Source organism: Opisthocomus hoazin, chromosome 4, assembly GCF_030867145.1.
Source record: "Opisthocomus hoazin isolate bOpiHoa1 chromosome 4, bOpiHoa1.hap1, whole genome shotgun sequence".
NCBI lineage: Eukaryota > Metazoa > Chordata > Aves > Opisthocomiformes > Opisthocomidae > Opisthocomus > Opisthocomus hoazin.
In genome coordinates, this window is record NC_134417.1 from 56,628,403 (window position 1) to 56,649,246 (window position 20,844).

Below are 20,844 nucleotides of genomic sequence, written 5' to 3' on the forward strand. Positions count from 1 at the left end.
CCTCTGCCGTGCTCTCCTCCTCGGAGCCAGCCAGCGAGCCGCCGACCCCCCCTCCCCGCCCCCGGCGAGCGCACGGACAAGCAGAAAGGTCTCACCTAACCGGGGGTGGGGGGTGGGGAGGTGGGGGGGGTGAGGGGGGGCATCGCTAAGGCTCTCTGCAGCGGAGCCCGGCGGTGCCCCTGGCCGGGGGGGTGGCACGGCGGCTTTGTGTCCTGCGCGGCTCGGCCCGCGGGCGCTGGCGACGAGCTGTTGCTTCCCCCCGCGATGGCCACAAAGGGAGCGGGGCCCGGACCCGCCGCTCGTCAATGTCAACGTCGGGGCCACGTGACCGCACCTCCCTGCCGCCGCCGGGGAGAGCTTTCCACGTCAGCTTACGTCTCCCCATCTCTTACTTCACGGATCTGCTTCAAAGAGGCAGCTGCGTTAGAGAATCATGTTAAGCTCAGCTAATGCGGAGAAGCCGAGGTAGCCCTAATGATGGATTTTGATGAGCGTGTTCCTTGTTCCTCTAACATGTACTTGCCAAGTTGTACTTACTACGTCTCGGGTCCTGATTTTTCCAGCCTCCCTTCTTTTTTGCCCCAGACCCCGTCTTCTCGCCCTATGACATACTCCTACTCCTCCAACCTACCCCAGGTCCAACCTGTGAGAGAAGTTACCTTCAGGGAATATGCCATTGATCCCTCCAGTAAATGGCACCCCAGGAACAATCTGCCCCACTGCTACTCCGCAGAGGAGATCATGCACAGAGACTGCCTGCCCGCCGCCAACACTGCCAGCGTGGGCGAGATGTTCGGCAAAAACACAGCCAACGTCTACCACCCCACCACCAACGTCTCGTCCAATTTCTATAGCACGGTGGGCAGGAACGGGGTCCTACCCCAGGCTTTCGACCAGTTTTTCGAGACGGCTTATGGCACGGCGGAAAACCTGGCCTCGGCGGACTACCCGGTAGACAAGAGCGGCGAAAAGGCTCCCGCGGCCGCCGGGGCGGCAACTTCAAGTTCGGAGGGCGGCTGCGGCAGGGCGGCGGCGGCGGAGAAGGAGAAGGAGAAGGAGAGGAGGAGGCGGCCGGAGAGCAGCAGCAGCCCCGAGTCATCTTCCGGCAACAATGAGGAGAAATCCGGCAGCTCCAGTACGTATAAAGGCAGCGCCCGAGCGCTTTTTAGGGAAGGCAGCTTGAAACCTAGCGCACCGCCGCTGTTAAATTTTTATATGCTGTTTTATAAGCATATAAGGTTTATGAAGGGCCTTTAGATTTCCCCCAACAAAACTTTGTTATAAAAGGCGAGATCACGTGTTTAGTGCTGAAATTGGCCGTGAAATACCCACCGGGCAATGGATGCCTTAAAAAAAAAAAAAAAAAATTTTCTTTCTCCTTCCTCCTTTTGCTCTTTTTTTTGTTTGTTTCCTTCTGTTAATAATAATAAAAAAGAGCTCTGTGGTCATCTCTCGAAAATATAATAACGTAAGTTCGGTGCCTGTAAATTCGGCAAAAAAAAGGAGATCCCGACTCCTTTGATATCAATGTAGTCCAGTGATTTTATAAAAGCCATGTGTTGCACCAGAAGTCTAGTTAGGGCTTGAATTCAAAGCCTTCGCTGTTTTAACTATTGCGCTAGAATAGCGTTTAACAGATAAAGTAGCCGCCTGAACTGTAGCAATATATTAAAAGAAACAAATTAACCTAAAGCTGGCCTTTTTGTCTAAAGGAAGCCATTTTACTAAGGCACTGTGGCAATTACGTGTTGCCTTCTGTCCAACAGTTTGTTACTTACAATTGTTATTCAATCTGTCAAAGCCGGATTTTTTTATGTGGGCTTTTTAAAAGGCAAAGCTAGTATACAGCTCGGGGGAAAAAAGTACCTCGACGATGAACTGTACCAGAAAAGGAAGTTTTTAAAGGAGTAGCAGCCGCGTTTAAGGTAAAGAGCTCCCGAACCCTGAAACCTTTTATATTCTGCTTAATGAACTTTAAAACCGTGATGGCTAATCGAGAGGAGAATACCTCGATGCTGTGCTTGAAAATAGCCGGCTGAGGGGCGGGGGGGAGAAGGAGGCGCCTTAACCCTGGGCTCGGGGGCTTTTCCTCTGCCGGAGACGCAGAGCCGGGGTTAGTCCGGGGACCGAGGGGGAGATCCGGGGACCGAGGGGGAGATCCGGGAACGGGAAGGGCCGGGCGCTGGGTCCCCCTGCCCCGCTGCAGGCAGCCAGGTGACGGCTGCTCCCGGGGCAGCTCCCCGCGCCTGGCGCCCGGCGGAGCAGCCTACAAAGGCTTTCCTCCAGGTCGTGAAATCCGCGGGAGCAACACACACCCTCCCCAGCCCCCGCCCGCCACCACCCCTTCCTCCGGCCGCCCTCTCCACGGAGGCAGCGAGGCCGGGTCCCGGCGTCTCGGCGGGGGTTTTGCCCTGCCCGCTCCCCGGGGCTGCGGCCCGGGGGGTTCCGGTGGGTCCCGGTCCCAGCCTGCCCGCACCCGCCAATGCTGAGGGCTGGCGCCCAGCCCCGGACCTGCCAACGCCGGCCCCGGAGCGGGCAAAATCCATCTTTTCCATATTAATGCGTTTTGCCCGAGCGTGTGTGTGTGTCCCCCCCTCCTCCTCAGCCCCCGGCGCCGGCCACCGCCGGCTCTCAAACGCTTCTGCCTTCTTTCGCTCCACAGGTGGACAACGCACCCGTAAAAAGAGATGCCCGTACACCAAATACCAGATTAGAGAGTTAGAAAGGGAATTCTTCTTCAGCGTCTACATAAACAAAGAGAAACGCCTGCAGCTCTCCCGAATGCTCAATCTGACCGACCGCCAAGTGAAAATATGGTTTCAGAACAGAAGAATGAAAGAAAAAAAAATTAACAGGGACCGGTTACAATATTACTCGGCTAATCCACTACTTTAAAACTCGTAGCGTTTTTCAAGACGAGATTAAATTCAGATTTCGCCCTTGACAAGGTCAAGCCACGGGGTTACGTGGAGGAAGGAGGTGTGTATCTGACGGGACTAGAAGAATCCGAGCTTCTCCGTACATGTAAATCTACTCTGGAACTTCAATGACGGCTTTTTTTTTATATCTATATATATTTACATATCAACTGGAATCGATTTGATTTTGACACACACGGCGTCCATTTCCAAGCGCGCACGTCACCTCTGAGTGCCGAATCCATCAGTACCCCTTCCCCCCCCCCCCCCGCAGGGGCTGCGGCTCACCCCGCACCCGCTTTCGGCAGGGCCCCGGCGGGGCCCGCACCCCTCCGCCCCCGCACCGGCTGCCGGGGGTTGCCAGGTGGAGGAGCCCACCCCACCAGGACCACCGCAAGAACGTAAACTCTGGGAGATCAGCTTTTGTCCTTCCTTAACGGAATTTGTCTAGGTCAGAGGCAGTGCTCCGTCGCCCGTGGGGCTGCAAGGGGGATTTCGGGGGGGGACGCACGCACACACACACAGAGAATTAAGGGGGGGGGGGGTGACATGGCTACACCTTTACAAGGTCAACCGCGAGGTGTTGTAACATGGATGTAGTGATGGGTATAGTTGTGTTTCCTTCGGGGTGTGGGGAGGGAGCGGGCTGCGGGGAGAAAGAGAAATGAATGAAAGACTTAAATATTTACTTTAAAAAAATCGGGTATAAATTTGCCATATGTCGTAAAGAAACAATCACTGAAAAGGAAAATTAAAAAAAAAGGTTTATCAAATTTTAATTAGCTCTTGTTTTATTTATGACAACTGACTATGCGTTGCCATCTTTTCGGAGACAAATCACATTTAAATACTACAAATACCGGCAAAAATAAGTGTGAATTTCAGCGTTTTAATAGAAACGACTCCATAAAGGAAACTAACCTTCTGGCTTCTGGCTCACAAACTTTCTTCAGGAAATACCTGTGGAGAACGACAGTTTAGCAAATACCACACAACACTTAATTGAAACTTGGAATTGTGCGGTGCACTAACATTGGATCATTAAAATAACTCGGTCGCATGGTCGTTTAAAGGTGGCTAGTGAGGAGTTTAAACAGAAGCCAAACAATGTAAATACGGTAATTTTGTTGTTGTCTACTTTAAAAGTCACGAGCTCTACTTTGTCGCCCAGTCGACATATGCAAAGAATGAAGAGTTGTTCGGAGTTATTTTAAATATCTATAAATATATATATTTCCCTGCAGGAACCAAAGCGTGAAAAAAAAAAGCAATTTAAAAAAAGAAAAGAGAAAAAAAGGAAAATATTTAAAATTCTATATCAGTTTACAAAGGTTACGGTGTTCTATCGTTAAGGTAATTTGCTGTTGAGAATATCTGAATGTATATTTCATACAGGAACAGTGTTTTACGAGACATGTAAATAGTAAAAGAAGAACCCATGACCTATTTTGTTCCTCCCTCCCCCTTTTTTTTTTCTGTTCCTTTGGGACTGAAGGGTGTGGGATTTCTTTACATGTGCAACAAAGTGGTAGTAAGAAAGTTTTTTGATTTAAAAAGTTGCCAAATGGATGTAATTTCTTTGACACAGTTCACAAAACGCAGTATCTTTATATGACATCACTGTTTTCAATATGTATCGTCTATATGTATATACAGTTTTCTTTTAATATGCGAAAGTATTTGGTTGCATGTATACGGTGGAACAGCGCACAAGGAAAATAAAAAAATGGAAACTTTATGTTTTTACTCTGGTGTTATGTTACTGCATGTTCTTTTATCCGATGTAACTCTGGGACCTGAAATTCCTCATGACCTTGTTCAGTCATTTGGGGCGAATTATTCCCCTTTTGTGAACTTCGCTGTTAAATCTTCTGCTCCGGCGTTAAGAAGTGAACCCAGGCTTGTTCTAGCATCACTTCAGCGGGTCAGGGGAAAAGAAAAATGAAGTATGACCAGAGCTCCCTACGCGTCAGGCCTTTCCCTTCTCCCGCCAACGCCGGCGGGGCAAGGTCCTCTGCTCGAGGGTTTGGTGGGACATTGCTGTTTGCTCCCCACCACGCGTGTCCAGGAGACCTGCTCGGGAGATGTTTGAGGTGTAGGTAGCGTTTGGGGCAAGTGTTATGAGCCCGGCACCAAAGGGAAGGTCCAAGCCAAGCCGATGGATGTGGCCAGGAGCCTGAGAGCTCTAAGAAAATAATTGTCTTGGGGGGGGTGTGGAAATCTCTGCATGGTAGTGTGCTGGAAATGGACTGTCTGAAATTTGTCCTTGATCTCCAAGGCGGGGAGAGGGTGGACTGAGGCGGGCGGGGGGGGCACGGCGGAGGAGGGCTGGCGAGAGAAAGTTGGGGGGGGGGGGCTGTGTGGAAAAGAAAACCCCAAACCCCAAACAATAGCTGAGATAGGAATGTGTTTCTGGAAGAGTGTTTGAATCTTTCTCGTTGACCCTAATCCTAATCAGGAGAAGAAAGTACATTCTGTTTTCGCATTGTTTACTGGCTTTGAACTTCTGTATTGCTTGGACATCACCCATAACCTTGAGGTGAAGGACTTACTGGCTTGGGGCCTTTGTTGACGACCGCCACCCAGCCAGACGACGTCTACCCAAAGAAAATGTTAAAAAGCTCGGGGGCGAAAAGGGGACTCTGTTTGTTTGTTTGTTTGTCTGGAGTGCAAGGGGGAAGGCCAGTTAAAAGGAGACGGACAGGCGGTGGGAGAGGGACAGAGGGACGGATGGAGGGCTGCATGACAATGAAGGTTAAGCCAGCAGGCTTCCTTTCCTGGTTAAAAATTAACTGGCATCCATAGCCAATCCGGGAGACAGTTCAACCAAGGAGTTTCTCTGGTCGGGGTTTTGATTTCCCAGCCCAATAAAATCGCATCCTCCGTGTCGCGGAGACAATGCGGCCATAAAAATAATAATAATAATAAAAAAAAAGAATGCTCGTGACTTGTCCCGTCGCCTGTACGAAAAGCAGGGGCTATAAATGGCCGGGGACGTTGGCTCGGAGGTTTCTGCACCGGGAAGGAGAGGGGTCTCTGCCTGCCGACCCTCCACCCGTTCACCCGCCCGCCGGGTCCCCCGCGGCAGGACGGCGGGCGGGCGAACGGGCGGAGGGTCGGTGGAGGAGGAGGAGGTTTGGGGGATTCTTTGCCACAAGATGGCGATCTTTAGATCAATGTCAAAGCCGGCCGGGGCGAGGGGAGCAGGGAAAAAAAAAAAAAGGAAAAAAAAAAAAATCTTGGCCTTTGTTCATTTGGCATCCCTGGAGCCGCACGGGTAATTATTGCCCTTCGCGGGCTCAGAGTTACAAAAAGCCGCTCGGGATGCCGGGTGGGGCTTCTCAGTGGAGTTAAAGTTTCCTAAAAATTAGGAAATGCGCGAAGGTAAGTGTTTTGATACGTGTACCCCGCGCGGAGCAGGGCGAGGAGGGTGCGGTGGTCGGAGTGGTACCCACAGAGCTGGGCTGGCCCCCGCCCCGGCCCCCGAGCACCGCGGAAAGGAGCCGGGAGGGAAGGGAAGCGACGCGAGAAAAAGTTGGTGATTACGACGTGAAATAATCTAGAAGGGGCTTTCTCGGTTACAGCTGACCTTTTATTTTCTCTTCGCGAAGTTTTGGCCAGCCGCGTGGAAAATCCACGCTATCTGGAAATATTTTTTCAGGGTAACTTGTAGCTTTCTTCCAGTTATAAAAAAATTGTAGCGCTGGAAATATTATGAAACCTGACATTTATGTGTGGAACGGTAGGTGTCTTCAATCAAACAGATCTATGGCAACGCAGACTGCAAATGACAGACGATTCTGATGGTCTTACTGGACTTGAACTGTAGTTTAGCTAGGGTCGTTTGGTAACTTTGAAGGGTAGTCTGCTTCCTCGCAGCTGGACACAGATGGTGGTAAACAAGTTTTGGCCCACTTAGGCTAAAAACTATTTGCGTGATTGCATGTTAAGTCAAAGTTCGTGCAAGACCAGATTTGGATTTCCTCTATCTATCTATCTATCTATCTATCTATCTATCTATCTATCTATCTATCTATCTATCTATCTATCCCAGCACATGTGCTGTAAACAAACAATAGTCACACATTCTCATGTGTTCAGAGCTGCTCTGGGTTGTAGCTTTGAAACTCTATCCTCGCTACAAGTATCCCTACCTCCAGGTTACTTTTCTCGCCCATAAAAGTTTCACATGTTTTTGTTATGTCTCCATTTGAGAAGGGAGGGAGGGAAGTTGGTATTATACGGGGGGGGGGATACTGGTTTGGCTACCTATTTTAATCCACATGTTTCTTAGGAGAGGGTATACAATTTTTAAATATCTGAGGGGAAGGAAAAAAAAAAAAAAAGATCATGTTATTCTTGCTTTCTTGTGTAAAGTAATGCAACTTGCCTGCAGTATTTATTAAGAAAGCTCCATTTAAAGTTGTGCTTCCAGGGAACTGTTGCAAGCGCGGTTAAAAGCACAAGCCCAGTAGTCAGAGAGCAGTTTTTAGATGATTATCGGAACCTATCGATTTCATCAAAGACGCTCCATTAAAAGCTGGGGGACTTTGGTCTCTTTTGACCTCCCCTCGGCGAGCAGCCGCGTCTCGGGAAGCAGCAAGGCGATCCGGGGGTCCCTTTGCAACGTTTCATTTTACACCAGTCAAGTTAAACTCAGCATATTTGATCAAATATTTATTTTTCCCCTCGTTGTTTCCCTGCCCCGTTCAATACCCGGCGGGATAAATCAAAGGGACCCCAGCAGCAGCTCAAGCGCCCTCTGGTTACCAATTGTTTGCTGGCGGCCGCGGTCGTAGGATAATATTTTAAAAAAACAAGCTTGTTTCTTACAATAACTGTTTATTATTTCACATGATTTGGGTTTGCATGTTTCGGAGGGAAGAGACGAAGCCAACCCAGTGTCTACACTGTGTTTAATTAATCGTGTACTCAACTTCAGCTCGCATACCGCATCCAAACCCCTGGGAGGCTTTTTCATAAGCTCTTTGGGTTTTTGTTTTGTTGCCTCTTTTTTTTTTTTTTTTTTTTGTCGCAGACTTTTCATTAAATGCTGTGAAATCGAAACTCCAGGCCAATGTGTGTGTCTGAGAGCCAAGCTACACCGCAACCAAAAAAGATACTGGTGTACGCATCCAGACCTTATTTAAAGGAAAGACAGCTACAAAAAGGGGAGAAGGGATATAGTTTCAAACGCTTAATACAGCTGTGCGGGCAGCCCGTCTCTCGCAAGAGAAGGGGCACGCTTAAAAGGCGGACTTCGGTATGTCAGATTTTCCCTACGCGTATCTAACCCGATACCGTTGTTGCTTCCGCACGGTGCTTGGGGCTCTCCGGACAATAGCAAGCACCGTTGTTCTCGCCAGTGCCGGGGGAATGGCGAGGAGATAAAGCCCCAGTGGACTGGTTTGGGTGCATTTTGTCCTGCCGCACACTAGAATTCGGAGCTCGTCAGAATTTCTTGCAAAATATGTTCCTAATCCAAACGAGTAAACCGATACACATATACTATAAAACACAGTTAGGAGAACAAGCCTCCGGATGGCTGGAATAAAATGAAATCTCGGCCTAATTTTTAACAGGCCAAAACAAGCCAACGCCCCCCCCGCCCCCTCCCCCCCCGCGAAAGAATTTCTAGTAAAGATAAAATTAGTGGGGCCGTCATTTGTCACCTAACTTGGCACAGACGTAGTTCCTAAACCTCCTGTTTGAAATCCGCCTGCTCTGGAGCGAATCCAGAAAGAAGGGGGGGAGGGAAAAAAAAAAAAAAAAGAGGAATCTGGCACACACGCACGTTCCTGACAACTGACAGTTCCAATCTTAGCTAACTGTACCCTGATTGCATTAATTTCGGGAGCTGTGTACAGTGCAATCCGCGGCTGCGTTCTCAGACAGGCGGCGCGTGCTCTCCCGCAGCAGACTGCGAGGCCATTCACGGCTTCACGAATTGCAGCTTGCCCGTGACTACAAATAAAAGCATATTTTAATTAGCTTGCAAAATGCGTCTCTGGATTAACAGTGCTGATCTTTTGGGTTATACGGGCCAATAATAAAAAGATAAATCACGGTTTAACGCGATACATTTTCAGATTTCCAGTTAGAGTTTGGTTAGGCTGAGCTGTCGGATTTTATTTATTCCCTTTTTGTTTTTAATTTTAGTCCAACCAATAAAACGGCTTAACGACGCTATTAATGCATTTATTATATTTTTCTTAGATCAATAAAGTTTTATTTTGATAGTGTTGTCTATCTGCTCCGTGAATTTAGATTCCTTGTCCTCAAAAGAACCTTCTCGCCGTTTTTGATATTTGTCAGAATTTTATTTGGTCGGTTTTATAGACCCTCGGATAGCTTTACTTACAGAAGTAGAATTAAAAAGAAAGCATTTCTCGTCCCTCGGCGTCCACAATATTCTTAAAATTTCTTTTAAACAGGGGTTAAGCTCCAAGGGACGCATTGTTAAGGGCTGGAAACGCGGTAGCTAACACCCAGCGCATGCCAAATTAGCCCCGTTTAGTCAGAATTGACCATTATCTTTTATAGTTACGAATCAAGTGAACATTATTAGTTTTACTTCACTGGGTTTGATGATGCCGGTTACTATTTGCCTTGGCCTTGTTAGCGATTAAAGAAAGCGGGGATAACGCAGCACCGAGCAGAGTTCATGATCTAGATGGAGCCGGTGCCTTGACCATCAAACCGCGATCGGCACCGCAAGGCACGGCCTTGCCGCCGGCAATACCCGCAGGACCTGGCACGGGAGGGGTGTGGGGGGCAAACCCCGGCCCCCTACCACAAAACCTGGGAGGGAAGGCGAAAGAAAACATAAAACCTTCCGAACCGGCCCTGGCCTCCGGGCCTTTTGTCTGATTTCCCCGCGCTGGCTTGCGGAGAGGGCGAAGCAGCCAAACCCTTTTTCTTCCCATGCGTTTCCCGTCGTTTTATTCCGTCTGACGAGGACTGCAACGTACTTTTATAGGCCTTTCCCCCTCTTTGATCTGATTTTTAAAAGGGACCTGCTTATTTTAAAAACAGCTTTGGAGGGAGTTCAAGTGTCGCTCCTCGGTTCTGCACGGCTTTTAGGTTTGCAATCCATTTCTATTTAATTTGGCAAATGCAAAATAAACATACCGCAAGAGCGGACTTCCCCGGAGTAATTTTTGTACCTGGCTTGTGTGGAGAAATGTATTTGGAAGGCGGCGCTGGGGCTCACGTTTCATTTTATTTAGATCTGTATTTATAAGGCTAAGCCTATTGATAATGGCCTTCCTGCACGCCGGCCAACAAACCGGTGCCTTGCGTGGTATTAATTTTGTTAGCAGTGATACGGCCCTCGTAGGAATCTGATAAGGGTTTGTCCGTCGCGCATTAACACATCGCGGGGTTACCCGGCTTGGGGAAACGCAAACAAGATTACAGGAGGCAATACGGGGGGGGTCTCGAAGGATTTCTGTAGGCGGTGGGATCCACGCGTGTCCCCGCGTCCCGCCGGCCGCTCGGAAGGCAGCCGCGCCGCGATGCTCGCCCCATCAAACCGCAAAAACCAGGCGCCTTTTCCGCAGGGGTTTTAGGGGTTTCGCGGAGCTGGGGTGGTCCCCGCCCGCCCCGGGCCTGCCTGCTGCCCTCGGAGGGGGCCTGGGCTCGGCTGCCCGCTGGAAGGGCCGCTTGGCTCCCGCCCCGGGGAGGGAGCCCTCCGCGGGAATGTCACGCCGTGGAAAAAGCATTTCCTGGTGGCAGGCGGGCGAGACCACGTGGGGCTCGACAGATCCGTGGGGCGGGGAGGGGGGGGAGGGGGGTGAGAACCGGGGATGCTCCCCGGGGCGGTTTGAACGCCAAGGGTAGGGGCCGGGGGCTGCGGGGCGTTCTGTCGGGCGCGGCTTCCCCGGGCAGCGTGCGGGAGAGAGCGGTGAGCCCCGCTCCGCGGGGGTGGGCAGCGAGAGGCGGGCAGCCCCAGACCCCCCTCGGGCTAAAAAGCCCTGAGATCCGCTGGCCAGGCGGTGAGGCGACTTCCAAATGGCATAAGCGAGAGACGATGGAAGTGAAAGCCAGCCTTCATTAAGCGATTCATTATAAAATCTATCCGTCTCTCTGTCTGCGTCCCTGTCTGTCTGCTATCTGTCTGCTACCTCCGCCACAATTACATATCGACTGGGCAGGGCTGTCTAGCATCTCAGGATTCTACTTGCTCTTCTTTCTATTATTTAGTACGTTGCTCATGAAGGAGAAGGTGCTTTTGAAGAGGCGAAAAGTGAACGGTCCAAGTGGAGCGGGGGGGGGGGGGGGGGGTATATAAAAATGATCGCCCAAATGTAAACACATCGATAAACAGGGTGCGCAGCATCCCGCGAGGATCCATTTGAACTGCTCGCGTCTGGATTCTTTCTGTGGCATACGTCCGGCTTTATATTTTAAATGGTAATCTGACCTCGGGAAGAATCCAGCGTTAACTAAAGCATTAGGAGCTGCAACCGCACAATCAGTCCTCCCAGAGTGGCACTGCTCCCTGAGAGATTCTTCAGCGCAGCGGAGAGCGTTTTATCTCCAGGAAATTTAAGCCCAGCCTGGCGTCGTGGCGCTGATGCTGGGCTGCAGGAGGCAGCCCCCGTCCTCCGCAGTTTAACGCCAGAGGCACCAGGCCCCTTTACGGTTTATCCAACGATCCGTGATAAACAATAACACCTCTTTTATTTCTTAAAAAAATACAAACAAAAACGAGACGATCAAACGAAATGAGCAGAGCCCGAGCATAAAACACCGGGCGAGCCGCGGCTGTGTTAATTTCGCCAGGCACCCAGACTGCGCGGGGAGGTGCGCGGGCGTCGTGGCCGGGAAGCCCGGCCGCGGGGAGAGGGGAGGGACAGTAAAAGCTTCATCTGGACGTGGCCTCAGCCTAGGTATCATAAACATCGGGACCGCCGGGCTGTTTTATAGCGGCGGGGGCGACCGCAGGGGAGCAGAACCCGGAGCCGGTGCCAGCGGGGCCCGCTGCGGTCCTTTTCCGGGAGCGCGGCTCCCGCCCAGGCGCGGGCACTGGCCCGTCCCGGCGCAGGGTGCGCGCCCGGCGCGCGTGGAAATCCATATCGCGCATTAATATACATCCATCTCCCAAATTCAGAGGTCGACCTGCGGAGCGGCTCGGTGCATACGAAACCAGACGGGGAGGGGTTGCTGGGGAGGCCCGGGCTTCCATTGGCTGCGGGCGCCCGCCGCGGCGCGGGGGTATCTCTAATCATATTCAGCATGTTTTGCACAAGAAATGTCAGCCAGGAAGGGCTATCCGCTCCCTTCGCCAAATTATTCCACGGCAATGTCATGCTCCGAGAGCCCGGCGGCGAACTCTTTTTTGGTGGACTCCTTGATCAGCTCGGGCAGAGGGGACGCGGCGGGAGCGGGCGGCGGAGGCGGAGGCGGCTACTACCCCAACAGCGGGATCTACCTGCCGCAGGCGCCCGACCTCTCCTACGGGCTCCCGAGCTGCGGACTTTTCCCCGTTTTGGGCAAACGCAATGAGGCCGCTCCTCCGAGCACGGCCCCCAGCTCGCACCCCTACGTCCCGGGGATGGAAGTGTGGCTAGACCCCCCCCGGTCCTGCCGCATGGAAGAGCCGGAGAGCCAGCAGGCCACCTCGTGTTCCTTCGCTCCCAGCATCAAGGAGGAGAGCTCCTACTGCCTCTACGACTCGGAGAAATGCCCGAAGGGCTCGGCCGCCGCCGACCTTGCTCCCTTCCCCCGGCCTAGCGCCGAGGTCAGCCCGGGCGGCGGCGGCGGGGTCCCGGTCCCGGGCTATTTCCGCCTCTCCCAGGCTTACGGCACCTCCAAGAGCTACGGCGCGGGGCCGGCCGGGGCTGCCCCCTTCCCCCCGCAGCCCCCCGGCCGCTTCCAGGCGCCTCCATCTTTGCCTCCCGTCCCGGACGCGGGGAGGAAGGAGGATGCGGAGGGTTCCCCCAGCCCCTCGGCCTGCGGCTCCCAGAGGGAGGACGAGACCCGGGCTTCGTCTTCCACCGCGGAGGAGCTCTCCCCGGCTCCGTCCGAGAGCAGCAAAGCCTCTCCCGAGAAAGAGCCCGTAGGTAAGCGCACGGTGACGGTGGTGATGTCGGTGGCGATGGATTTTTTTTTTTTTTTAATACAAAAAAAAAGGCGGTTGAGGAGCGTGGCAATCGCGATGCGAATGGAGGATCCCAGCCGCCCCGCGGGGCTGCCAAGAAGCGCTGCTCAGACTGACCTTCTGAACTTTGTAATATTCGGGCATGGGGTTGCCGTAAAAATTAATGTCCGTCCTATAGCTTAAAACTCTTAGAGCCTCCGCTCTGGGCGACTTTAGCCCGCATGCTGCTTAAACATATAGAAAAACATGATAAATCTTTCCCCTGTAATGTGAAGGTGCCTACCAGATAACAGAGATGTTTGTAAAGCATCCAAAATAAGCAATAGGCAGTGCCAATAAATAAACCTATTAACGCGGTAAGTTATATTTTACGATCCAGAATGCTTTTCGGAATAACAGCCGCTCTGAAATGTGCCATCTATGAACTGCTATCAAATTAGACTGATGAATGCACCGCGAATATCCTTCAGCGTCTACACTAGATAACAGGGTTGTTATTTATTCATTTGCTGGTTTATTTCCCTTTCGGGTTCCCACGGCAAAAAAAAAAAACCACGACACTCCCCTTCCCTGGGCGGCAGACTTTCCAGGCTCTTCTCTCTGGCCGCATTTCAGAAGCCCTGCTATTTCCTTCAGGCGCCCCTTTGGAAAATGATAAGATTAAAAATAAAAAAAGACGAAAAATACTAGAGAGCCAACCCCAAATCACGAACCACTCCGAGCCATCGAGGGATCGGTGTTACCCGGTCGCTTTCACTGATAGGAATAGACACCCTGCAACGGGCGATTTTTAATATCTTATTTTCTTTTTTTTTCCCCCACTCCCGAAGTGGTTGGAGAAGAGAGGGCCTGGGCGAAGCTCCCCGGGAAGTCCGGGGCTGGAGGCGGGGAGGCTCCGGCTCCCCAGCTCACCTTATTTTCTGCCTGCAGAGCACAGTTACAAAGTTCAGATCCGCAGGGTTTGGTTTTTCGGAAGCAGGTGCCCCGTAGGGGGAAAGCAGACCCCAGGCCATTCCCCGAGCCGCCCCCCAGTAACGCTGGGCTCGGAGCGGCCGAGGGGGAGCGGGTAAAAGCCTGTTTTGGGGGGTCGGAGGTGAGCTGCCTGGTGGGCCACGCTATCCCGCCGGAGCCTACCCGGAGCTTTTTGAGCAGGAGCAGATTTTCCCGGCCGACTCCAGGGCCTTTGGGAAACCGCTTTGAAGCTCCTGGTTCCCACAAGGGCACCCCACATCCCAGCTCCCCGCAGCTGGCGGAGTGAGGGCCCCCCCCCTTCCCCTCCGACACAGACGCAGATGCTCCTTCCACCCCCCCACCCCCACCCCCAGCACTTTGCCTCCTACCGGCTGGTAACGTCCCTTTTTTACTTTCTCAAAACTAGGCAATTCAAAAGGAGAAAATGCAGCAAACTGGCTCACGGCAAAAAGTGGCAGAAAGAAACGGTGCCCCTACACCAAGCATCAAACTCTCGAGCTGGAAAAGGAGTTTCTATTCAATATGTACCTGACTCGTGAGCGTCGCCTAGAGATCAGCCGCACAGTCCACCTCACAGACAGACAAGTTAAAATCTGGTTTCAGAACCGCAGAATGAAACTGAAGAAAATGAACAGAGAGAATAGGATTCGGGAACTCACAGCCAACTTTAATTTCTCTTGATGAACCTATAAACACATCTTTATGGTTTAAAGAGCCAGTATCATTTTCCTAGGCTGTAGTCATCCGCACCTGTATGGATTAACGATTTTTAGACTTTCTCAGTATGCCCTCGACCTCTCAAGAGCTACTTTGGGGTGGGGGGGCTGACCAAAGCCACGCTCATGCACAAAAAGCCGTGCGTGAAGCTCCCCGCTTCTTTCAGCTTTCCCGAGGGCCGATTTGTTCCTTTGAGCTTTGAAACACAGAAACACCGTTTCAGGAGCTGCAAATATCTTTCCTCTCATACCTCTCTCTGAAAAGTAAACAAGCTCGGTTAAAGGCGCACTCTTTTAAATTATCAGCGGTGCAACACGGACTGTACGCAGCTGCAGAATGAAGAAATTAAGACTTGCCATATTTCTCTACATTGGGACCTTCCTCCCCCCTCCGTTTTCCTTTCACCCTCCCTCCCCCCTTTTTCCTTCAAAAAGCAGGACTTAGAATAATGAAACGCAGGCATCCTTTAAAAGGGCTTCATGGGAACGGGTGTGAAGAGCGAAATTTTTTGTTTGTTTGTTTTACCTTAAAAGTCGATATTACAGCTTTAAAATTCGCCAGGAAAATGAAATCTCTTCTCTTTAAAGGTATAAAAGAGTTCGTGTTGCTCATGGACTAAATTATGACACTTACCTCTGAATTTCTCTCGCTCTTTCTGGTTGTAGATATTTACCTAATGTAGTTTTGCTTAAATAAGTGGAATTAGTGAAAATTTTTTGTCTATAAATAACGTTACCGTTGGTAACGCAGGACAAGCACACAGAAATTCCCCGTTGAGAAGAAAGTAGTCACTTTTCCTCACTAATTTCACTGAAAAGTATATATCCTGAACATCAGAAGGACTTTCTGAGCCAGAGTCCGAGATTGCGAGGGAGAATATGTTCGTCTTCCTTTATACTGTGAAGTTACATGCATTAAAGAGTCAAACATATAGGTGAAAAAAATTTTAAAAAGAGAAAAAAAAGAAAGAAGGGGAAAAACTATAAATACAGATATGTATAAATGTCTATTATTATTAAAATGCCGATACTGTTTTAAGCAAATGCATTCTATCGTTATTATAAATGTTAGTTCTAGCTATATCTAGTTCTTACCTTAAATCGGAATAAATTAATATTGTAATGCTGCTGTGCGTGAAAAAGACGATGTTTATGTTCTCATAGAAGAATAAAAAACCGTGGAATGAATCCTTTTAATTTTACCTCTTTTTGTGACTGTTTATCCTCAGGTTCTACTTTATGTCTTCGAGAACTTTTACAACAGGAATAGTTGCCTAAACCCCCTGCAATTACTTTAGGAATCTATTTAAATATTACCTAGACGGTCGTAATTTGTCTGGGCCATATAGCGATGGTGCTCTAAGGTTTGTCGGCTTTTGTTCAGTTTTATGACTTGCTAGTATATCTGGATTGTTGCTGTCTTGAACGAGTGGTTTCAGTTGACTGAGGAGCTGCATAGACTGAGGAAGCAAATTACTATTTCTGGAGGGTAGGGAAACTATTTTTTTGTTTTGTTTTGTTTTTGCTTGATCAAACACCTACATGCGTGTGGAGATCTTTTAACTCCAGAGGACGGTGGCAAAATTCTAGCTTTATATCAGGGCTGAGAAGAAATCGCAAAGGTGAGCGCATGGGGGGGGGGGGGGGGGGGCACCCACCGGCCTCGCCTCCCTGCCAGCGGGCCCCCCCAGACAAGGCTGTGACCTACCTGGCTGCATGGGGAAGAGCTTGATTTCACCCAGGCCGCTTTTTTGCATCCTCCCTTTCCTCGCTGCATGTTTAGCCGAGAGAGTCCCGCACAAAGGGAAGGCAAAAGGAGGGCTGGGAGAAGGGCGACGGCTCACGCCCCCTCGCAGGGTGCGGGTACGCCGGGAGGAGGGAGGCCAGACTTTGAACCCGGGCTTGCTGGGAGCCGTTAGCTTTTCGTAACGTAACGCTGTCGTGCACGGCCTTTTTCTTTCCCGATTGCATCTGCATGGAGAGGAGAACGCTGCCCGTGGAGGTGGGGGGGGGGTGTGTGTGTTCGTTATGATATTTCTCTCTTGTTTTTATTAACCCACCCGAGGCCGGTCGGGGGGTGAGGAGGGGCGCCGGCGCGGGAGGGGGGGGGGGCGGGCGGAGAGGGATGTTTTAGTCACGTTTCTGGTTTTATTTTCGTAGCGGGATCCTTGCGTTAAAGACCACGGCAATGGGGAAAAGTAATAATTAGCGCCTGAGAACTGCTCTGTGGTTTAGGTAGTTTCATGTTGTTGGGGCTCCACCTTTCTCTCTACAGCACGAAACTGCCTTAATTACTTCAGCTGATATCATCACCAGGTACGCTTGGTGCGAGGGTCCTTCCTGCCCGAAGAAATCTTAGCGCTGGAGGGATCTGTAGGCGTCAAGTCCCAATGCCATTGTTCTCCATCCGCAACGGAGCCTCCTTTGATTCCTCAGATAAACACGGCAGCCGAGGGGGGAAGCTTGACAAGTTCTTCAAGGTTAGCTAGCTGCTAAGCGAGTCCCTGCCTGCTTGCGGGATTTTAATATATCTCCTAGGCTGCATTCAAGGTCAGGTGCGTTTTTGCATTCTGCTCGGCGTGGGTCGAGCTTGGGGGGCGGTAGGGGGGGGGGGGGAAGAGAGGGGGGCTGTTTTGATTTTTTTCTGTCTGGATTTATTATAAAACAGAGACCAAAAGCCTTACCGGCCTTGGGGGTGGGGAGAGATCAAATCTGCCGGTCCCGCTCCGCGCCCCGTCACGAAGGCGGCCCCGGAGCGCGGGGCCGGCGCCCGGGCGGAGCCCACTCACGACGGGGGGGGGCTATGGCGGCTCTCGCCCTGCAAGGCCTTGGGGGGGGCGGCCGGTGCCCTCCGGGGCCTGTCTGGCAGGGCCCCGTCGGGCCCACTCCCCCGGGGGTGCCGCCCGCCCCGCAAGGCCTCGGTTACGATCACGATTGCGGCGCGGGCGCGCTGCGGTGCGACGGAACGGGCAACAGCGACCTCTCCGGGCCCGCCGCCGCCCCCGCCGCCCCCCCCGCCGCCTTTTGTGTCCGCAGCGCTCCCGCCGGGCCCTCGCCCGCAGCCAGAGCCCAAAGCTCACTCCTCGGGGATGTATTTCCATTTATTTTAAAAATCTTTTTAGCGGCCGTGACTAATTTTTCCTAAAAAATAATTACTTAAAAAAAAAAAGAAACCCAAACCGACAAACTTTTTTGGGGACTCCACGCCGGGCTGCGGGAGCTCGGCGGGGTTCGGATAGCGGATTTTAAGCCAGAGCCACCCGAGCCGGTTCCTTCACGGAGGAGACGTCCTCGGCTGGGGCAGAGTGCTCTGGGCCGGGTCTGCGCGGGTGCGGGGGGGGAGAGACATTTACAGAGCGGTGCCTGCGCCCGCGAGGCCTCTGTACGCAGGGTTTGCCTCTGCCCGGTATTTCCCCTTCGAACCGCATCCTCCTGAGTCTGGACTGCCGCCCCCAGAACTCTGAACCCTTTTTTTTTTCTCTCCGCTGTGCCGAAACACCTCGGTGCCATCCCCTGGGAGAGGTTCGCAGCGGCAGGAGACGAGGCGATCCTGAACTTACCGTTCAGGAGAGATCGCCCGCGTACCTTCCGCGGTGCGGGGCTGACGGAGCCGGGCTTGCAGATGCCCCTGGCTTAAAAACCGACGCGATCCTCCCGGTTGCAGCCGGGGGTGAGAGCAAGAGGGGCGGGAGCTCCGCTGTTCCGGCTGCGCCGGGGAGGAGGGCAGGGAGCCTTCTCACTCCGCCGCGACCGCTCCAGCGGTGCTCGGTTGCTGGGAATTCGGATTTCACACCGCGATTTGAAGCGGACCTCTGTTTCTCTGCCTGGTTTGGGGGGGTCTCTCGCCTCCCCTGGGGGTAAGCCACCAAAACCTCCAGTGGTTTGCGACGCGAGTGGTGCGAAGCTCACGCTGCCCCCGCTAGCCCTCGTGGCCCGTATGCTGAATGTGCTTTGGGGAAAAATGTGTCTAAAAAGGATGAAAAGGGAGGCGAACGCTCCAGCGTTACCATCAGCGGCGTGACCGTGTGAAAAAAGTCTGTGATTATTCGCTATATTTTATCTCCTGTTTTCTGCACACCCTCTGCTGCCGCTTGGACGCCGGCAGTGCAAAAACGCAGGGTTTTACAGGGAAATAAAAACTCAGGCACGTTCTTTTAAACGTTATTGTTATTGTTATTCATTTGCTATTATTTTTGGTGAAGAACCAAAAAAATTAAACCCGCTGCAAGTTGAGAATCCGAATTCGAATATAAACATCCAGGACTCCTGCAGCTAAGATTATTTTTTTCTGAATGGAAAAAGGAAGTTCTACAATCACATTTCACCACAGCTGACTCTTAATAATAAATACAAATGACGTCGAGTTCCGTCTTTCCAGGAAAGAAACACAATTATTTTTTTCTATTGCGGCGTGCCTGTACAATGGCCACAAAAAATAGCAGAGGAGAGCTTTATTTGCGTTTTTTAAATTGTTAGAAAATAACGGGCTCCTTGTTTGTGGAGATCTTGCAACTGTTCCGTAATTTTCGAACTCTAATGTGGGGTAATAGTTTCATTATGGGCCTTTGTAATCCTGAAGGGGGGAGAGAGCGCGTCATTAAAATAGGATCTCTGTGAGATTTCAGATTAAACTGTTGGGAAGACATGAAAAGAAAAAGAAAGAGAGAAGGGGAGAGGGGCAGAGGGAGGGAGAGAGAGAGCCCGCATAGCGATGTAACGCTAATTAGAACCACACATTCGCAAGCACAATATTTACACATGATTTTAATTATTACTCAGACGTCCCCACCATTCGCCGGCCTCTATATTCAATAAAAGACATCTCGGGCGAAGGGAGCCCCTCAAGGAGATTTTTTTTGCGCCCACCCCCCACCTCCCCCCCGCATCCCACTGACCGCGCTCCTTCGCCAGCCGCGGGGACGAGCAACGCCAGCGTCCGCTGGAGAGAAACCAGGGAGTCGCAGGCGAGATCGGCAAAGCGCTCGGCCCCGACTTTAATTCCTAACACTGGACTTGGATCTGGCCGCCTCTCCCTCCCCACCCCCCGCCTCGGCGCACCCTCCCCTCCTTCCGCGGCCGGCTGTAACCCTCCGCTCAGGGTCCGGTGCCGCAGCCGAAGGAGCCGCCAGCAAATAAATTCGATTTAAATTCCCCTCGGAGAGCCGCCCCGAGAAGCGGGGTGCCTTTCGGCGGCGGGGAGACGGGGCTCTTTTTCCTCCCCTTTTCCCCCCGCTGCTTCCCCCTGCGTAGCTGGGGAATTAATCGTCGCGATGAAGTCCTCCCGGCTCCTCTCCCCGTCCTGGAGAGGGCTTCCCCGGCCCCGTCCAAGGGCAGGGCCGGCGGGGAGAGAGGCCGTTTCGCTCACTGCCGGGCTCTGCCCGGCCGGACGGGGTGCGGTGGCGAAGTGCGGCTCGGTGCGGGGCAAGCGCGGGACGCCGAGCCCGGCCTGCCCCGCTCCCCCTCCGGCCCGGCGGGGAGGGAGTGTCGGAACGGGGGATACGTTGGATTTGACTTTCCGCCGGCGGCTCCGAGCCCAGCGGAACGGCGTTATTTACAGCGAGTTCCCAAACTAAACACAATAGTATAATTTAACCTTTCCGAGCACTCGTAAATTTTTACTGCTGTGAAACACAGCGATGCAAATGAGCGCGCCCGTAGTTACCGACTTAATAACAACCCCGTGGCTCCCGAAACAATAACTCCTTATAAAATATAATAAATATATATTTAAATACAGTATACCACAACCGCTATTTTGCGCTTCTTTTATTGCTTCAATTATTGTAGAATTTTATGTGAAGGTCTCCGATCACAAGGGTGGCGCTTGCTTTTTTTTTTTTTTTTTTCCCGCGGGGAACACGACCCACTGATGGGATGATTAATTATGATATAAAATAGTCCGCTTAAACGGAAGAAAAAAACAAGAGAGAGAGAAAGAGGGGAAGGGGGGTGGGCTGTAATACGGAACCTGATCTTTTAATCTCAGTTGGCCGCAATTAAAACAAACCCTGCCGTATAACTCCAATATCCCTTTGCATAAAAACATATGGCCTCGCTATAAAAATTATGGCTGGAAAACACTGACCCATTAATAGCCCGCGGACTGATTTATACTTTATTGTTCTGCTCCCCC

At 51.7% G+C, this 20,844-nt stretch overlaps 2 protein-coding genes across 3 annotated transcripts; both read left to right on the forward strand.

The window, feature by feature from the left end:
• Positions 1 to 467: 467 nt before the first annotated feature.
• On the forward strand, positions 468 to 3,388 carry HOXA11 (homeobox A11). Of its 2 annotated transcripts, XM_075417442.1 has the most exons (3): positions 468 to 1,135; positions 1,832 to 1,925; positions 2,663 to 2,737. In XM_075417442.1, exons 1-2 carry the CDS (start codon positions 475 to 477, stop codon positions 1,909 to 1,911), a joined length of 741 nt encoding a protein of 246 aa, XP_075273557.1. In that variant the 5' UTR covers positions 468 to 474; the 3' UTR covers positions 1,912 to 1,925; positions 2,663 to 2,737. The 2 variants fall into 2 exon arrangements, with proteins under 2 accessions (XP_075273557.1, XP_075273556.1); XM_075417441.1 differs by lacking the exon at positions 1,832 to 1,925 and having other exon boundaries at positions 2,663 to 3,388.
• Positions 3,389 to 12,147: 8,759 nt separating this feature from the next.
• On the forward strand, positions 12,148 to 15,877 carry HOXA10 (homeobox A10). Its single transcript, XM_009941380.2, has 2 exons — positions 12,148 to 12,985; positions 14,402 to 15,877. Exons 1-2 carry the CDS (start codon positions 12,175 to 12,177, stop codon positions 14,674 to 14,676), a joined length of 1,086 nt encoding a protein of 361 aa, XP_009939682.2. The 5' UTR covers positions 12,148 to 12,174; the 3' UTR covers positions 14,677 to 15,877.
• Positions 15,878 to 20,844: the final 4,967 nt, after the last annotated feature.